Source organism: Montipora capricornis, unplaced genomic scaffold, assembly GCF_036669925.1.
Source record: "Montipora capricornis isolate CH-2021 unplaced genomic scaffold, ASM3666992v2 scaffold_272, whole genome shotgun sequence".
NCBI classification, from domain to species: Eukaryota; Metazoa; Cnidaria; class Anthozoa; order Scleractinia; family Acroporidae; genus Montipora; species Montipora capricornis.
The window spans coordinates 45,001-49,911 of NW_027180018.1; the positions used below are offsets into that span (position 1 = coordinate 45,001).

The 4,911-nt window shown below is 40.3% G+C and overlaps 2 protein-coding genes across 5 annotated transcripts in view; one reads left to right on the forward strand and one right to left on the reverse strand.

Annotated features, from left to right (window-relative positions):
• Positions 1–2,338, forward strand: part of LOC138035155 (b(0,+)-type amino acid transporter 1-like) — a 9,000-nt gene extending 6,662 nt beyond the window's left edge. For 2 of the 4 annotated variants that reach the window (XM_068881982.1, XM_068881984.1), the window contains one exon: positions 949–2,230. In XM_068881982.1, the coding sequence (XP_068738083.1) occupies positions 949–1,114 (166 nt within the window). In that variant the 3' untranslated portion in view covers positions 1,115–2,230. The other 2 variants (XM_068881983.1, XM_068881985.1) reach the window with 2 other exon arrangements.
• A 1,497-nt stretch (positions 2,339–3,835) lies between these two features.
• LOC138035157 (uncharacterized) lies at positions 3,836–4,846 on the reverse strand. The gene has a single exon (XM_068881986.1). The coding sequence runs from the start codon at positions 4,844–4,846 to the stop codon at positions 3,836–3,838; it is 1,011 nt and encodes a 336-aa protein (XP_068738087.1).
• Between the last annotated feature and the right edge of the window lie 65 nt (positions 4,847–4,911).

Genomic DNA, 4,911 nt, shown 5'->3' on the forward strand with positions numbered 1-4,911 from the left:
GAAGCCACCTGGATTTTTCAGTTGTCTATAAGCCATAATTGCTTAAATTGTCCAGCTAAGTCCAGCACCATCGCGCCTATGGTAAGCGTGAGGATTGAGTTCATTGGTCCAGAAGTCCATTACCAGTAACGTTCAATTCCCAAATTAGGGAAAGGTCTTGATCCCCAGAGATCAAGTCATTTAAAGACACCTTGTTAGCAATTTTCGACTGTTACAAGGGATTACTCTCATTCTAAATGATAATGACTGATTATTTGAGGAATACCATTGGCTGAAAATGCCTGGTTTCGTTTCGTGGTTTCGTCGTCTGCAAAAACTCTGTGACTCAAATTTATCGAAGATGTGTACGTTTCTTGTCACAGGTCCTTAGAACGGTTTTCAATTGAGTGTGGAATTTAATTAGTGAATTGCGTGGTTTATAAGTACTTCACTCAGTGATTGGTTCAAAGTTCTTGCGCCATTTTGTCAACCAATCAAAAGTGAAACCAAAACCAATCGTGGCTTGTGCGTGCACATTTTCCCGTCCTTTGTGTCGGCTACGTGTCATTACTTCAAATTTTGAGTGGTTTACTGGATTGTCTCCGTCCTTTTTGATTGGCCAAAGTAATTACTTTGGTTTTGGTTTTACGACACTCGATTGAAACTCGCTCTATGAAGCGATTTTCTATGGAGGTTTTAAAGTAAACAGTGCTATTATTGGTGATTGGTTTAGAATTCTCGGCCCACTTTTTTTAACCGATGAGAAGCAAGATCAACTGTGACTTATTCGGCGCATTCTATGAGTTCCCGCGCTTTAGTGATTGCTTTGAATTCGGATTGGTTCTTCGCTTTCGATTGGAACTGGGGTTACAGTAGTCTCTGTTTTACGGCACCAACCATCTGAAAACCGCTCTGATTTGTGCTGAATCAATTTGTTTTGAAAGCTAAAATGCTATCATTTGATTTTAGAAACCTTCCCTTCAGCATTTGGCTCGGTATTCCAGTGGTAACAGTGTGCTATTTGTTGGTTAATATTGGGTATGTCACAGTATTAACGACCCAGGAAATTCTAAACACCGATGCAGTTGCTGTGATAAGTTCAAGGGAACCCATTTTTCAAAAGTCAAGGCGATAACTTTTAAGGTCGGAAAAGTCATTTCAGCCAGAACCTGCCATCCCTTTGTTTTAAGAAGCTAGTGTTCGTGTGCTTTCAAGATAGCAAAGAGCATAATGATTATGAAAATCGAATCCTCGGAACGTTTCCCTTCTCAGTGAAGAGACAAACGGAATGGTGACACCCGAATAGTTTCGGCACTTTCGAGAAACGGGCGCTAGATGCGGTTATATCCAACATCTGATTGGTTAAGGCTGCTGACCACTAGGGATGCATGCATGAGCACAAGCAATGTGTGCAAACGCAGTAGCGCCCTGATACTCCAGTGTTAAGGGTGTTGGATCTGCACGTGAGCTTGCATTTAACTACGTCATCACAGTGGTCAAAATGTTGTGACAACAAATTTTAACCACTGCGATGACGAATATCGTTGTCGATAAGAGTACAGACAACGCTGAACCACTTTCAATTTGTTTTTTACCACAATATTCAACGCCAAAGAAAGTATTTATTTCAGAGCGTGACCAAAATCATGACACAAAGAAAGAGAAAGCGTTGTCTATAACTTTCTCGCAATAGGATTGCTTTATTTCCCAAAATGGGCATTCCTTATTGGTTATTACATTGCGTGACAAATTGAGGCGAGCATGACGGATATAGCGTTGTGTAGACTCTTATCGACAACGACAAATTAGCCAATCGGATTGCGAGATTACAAGCAATTGTGGTAAATTGCCACACTTTGCAAACAGTCTCCTGTCAGTTGGTTGATCATGTTATGTTAAGTTTGAACATATTTCTTTCAGATTATTGTGGTGGGACCTCTGTGAACTGGCTTGATAGCCAAGTGAACTTTTCATTGTAAACAAAGGCACTTACAAAAATAATTACGCTGACTCATGTCCCTTCAGTTTAATAATCAGTTTTCGGGAGTTTCAAGGGAACTATTTTTGTGCTTTCGGAAAACGCCCTTGAGGCAATGAATGAACTAGAGAAAACACTGCCATAAATATGCAATGGTGTTATTTCGAGAAGTCCTAATCGCTTCAAAATTTGCGCTGACGGAAACTACGGGAGACTATTTCATTACGATCACCAAACAACTAAATAATTCATTCAAAGGTATCATTTTTTCTGTCACGAATAGACACTTGCCAATCGATTATACGGAGTAATGGCCTGGATCATTCCTGTCCTTGTCGCTTGTTCCACGTTTGGCGCGGCTAACGGCAATGCTTTTTCGGGAGGAAGGTAAGATAGGAAAACTCGTGAGCGCTAATGCTTACTAGTGGACCACTCCCTCTGGACTCTTCCTGGACTCTCTTAACCCACCTTACAAAGAGCCGTAAATGAAAAAGTTGGCAGTGAGAAACTTTATCTCTATTATTAGGATATTCTTGTCGTTCTATGTCAATCAATTTCGTTAGTTCCCACTCCGTACAGTTGTATTTTTGAATTTAAATTTATCTGTAACTGAATGATAATCACTTCTAACAAGAGATTATGAGGTAAGAGAAGTAATCCCTCATACTGGCCCTATTCCCATCGTAATCCCTCTTACGTTATTTTTAGATCTCCTGCGAGATCCGGTATTCCCACGAGGGTTAACTGATAGCCAATCACATGTCCTCATTTTTACCAATGTTGACAGCTGAGCGAATTCCCACGCAATGATTCGCGTTGTTCACGATTTACCATCAAACAAAAATGGCGGAGGATGTTGAGAGACAATCGTATATGTACATTTTGTGGACGAACGTGACTTGTTGAATACAGAGTTAACCGATTACAATGACTTATGTTTTGAAACCTGTATCTTGGAAGGAACAAGTTATGTAACCTACAGGATTTTGTACAGAATGGCAAATGGAAGACTATAGTCGATAAGTACGATCTCTCTGACTTTATAAACGCATTCTCGATTTCCGTTGCGGGATTAAAAGATGTTGACTTAATTCTGATACGGTGATAGAGTAGGCAGATAGAGCTCTACAACAGTACCAAACATGAAAGGAAAACTTGAATCAAGCGTCCGATAAAAATTTTTGAACCCGTGTTATCGGATTCAAGTGAATTTGCAAAGCACGTATGTTAAATATAGCTGTCTCCTTAAAAAGAGATTTAACACGGTTTCGTATATGGCACAACCTTGAATGTGGTATCATTGAAAACTAGACAATTAAGCGATTTCAGTTATAGATGTTTGAAACCTGTATCTTGAAAGGATCGAGTTTTATAAGCGACAGAATTTTGTAAACATTGGCAATTCCCAGACTACAGTCAACAAGTAATATATCTTTAAAAATTGCACCGTAACCAGGATGAGACATGTTGTGAATCTGAAAGACGTTCTCTGGTTAAAAATTTGGTTAAAAATTATAAGCTTTCGGCTATCTATCTATAGCCTTTAACGAATGAAAATATAAAAAGCACGAATTAAAATATATACGGAAAGGGGTGTAAAAATTCGATGAGGGTGAGAACTAAAATATGAATAAGAATGATCTAGAAAAAATTACAATAAAATAGAGTATTGTCTCGGTAACGGTTTAGAATTATTGTCCGCGTTAACAGTTTTAGCGGTATGCCAGGATTCCAAGGTTTTTCTAACACGGTAGTTGCCTTTGTCAATCACGCATGCATTATTAAAGTCAATAGAGTGGTCATTCTTCCATGCATGGCTGGCAATGTTTGACCCTTTCGCGAAATTTTTTAGGTTTCTTTGATGTTCTTTTTTCCGCGTTAAAAAGGATCTTCCAGTTTCGCCAATGTAACTCCATGGACAGTCCGAGCACGGAATTTGTAAACAACATTGCATTGTTGGTCCAAGGGCTGTCTTGTTTTTGGGGATGGGAATTCTTGCTGAAGGGTTTTAAGTGGTTTGGTGACGACTCGAATTTGATGTTTGCGTAATAATCTCATGAGGGGCTCTGTCAAGCCGCTAATATATGGAAGGCACGCAAATCCATGGGGTGTATTCTGTGGGTCAACCCAACTAAAGAACATTGCTACCAATTCTTCTGGTGATGGTACAGTTGGTGATGGTGGCTTCTTTCTATTTTTGGAAATATAAGAGATGACTGAGGACGGGTAGCCATTGGCTTTTAGTGCATCTGTGACATAGTTGGTCTCGCGTGATTTTCCTTCGTTAGTGCTTGGGAGATTAGACGCACGGAATAACAAGGTAGAGGCCGTGCTGATTTTGTGTTTTCTCTCATGATGTGAGGAGAAGTCTAGATATCTATCAGTGTGGGTTGGTTTTCGATAAACGTCAATGACAGCAACACCATTTTTTCTTGACACTAAGGTGTCAAGGAAGGCAATTTGTCCATTGTTCTCTTCTTCAATGGTAAATGTGATCTTAGGGTCGACAGCGTTTAAGGTGTCGTGGAAGGAATGGACAGCAGCTTTCTTGATGACAACAAAGCTGTCGTCAACGTATCGTTTCCAAATCCTTGGCGGAACAGTGGCGGAGCTGATGGCTGACTCTTCTATCACTTCCATACAGAGGTTAGCGACGATAGGGCTAACAGGGCTGCCCATGGCACAACCATGAATCTGCTTATATGTGCGATTATTGTAGACAAAATAGTTGTTTGAAAGAGTGAAGTCAAGGAGAGAGATGATGTCGTCGGTAGAGAGGTTTGTTCTGGTCTGTAGTGTGTTGTCACAGTTCAGTTTATTGCGGATATAATCGCAAGCTTTATTCACTGGGATAGCTGTGAAGAGGGACACCACGTCAAATGACACCATGACTTCGTCGTCCAGGATTTCGATGTTAGCTACTTGTTTCGCGAACTGGGAGGAGTTGAGGACAG

What these genes read in the sequence shown, in the direction of transcription:
- LOC138035157 (XM_068881986.1), bottom strand. Translation starts at nt 4,846, where the DNA reads ATGGTGTCATTTGACGTGGTGTCCCTCTTCACAGCTATCCCAGTGAAT.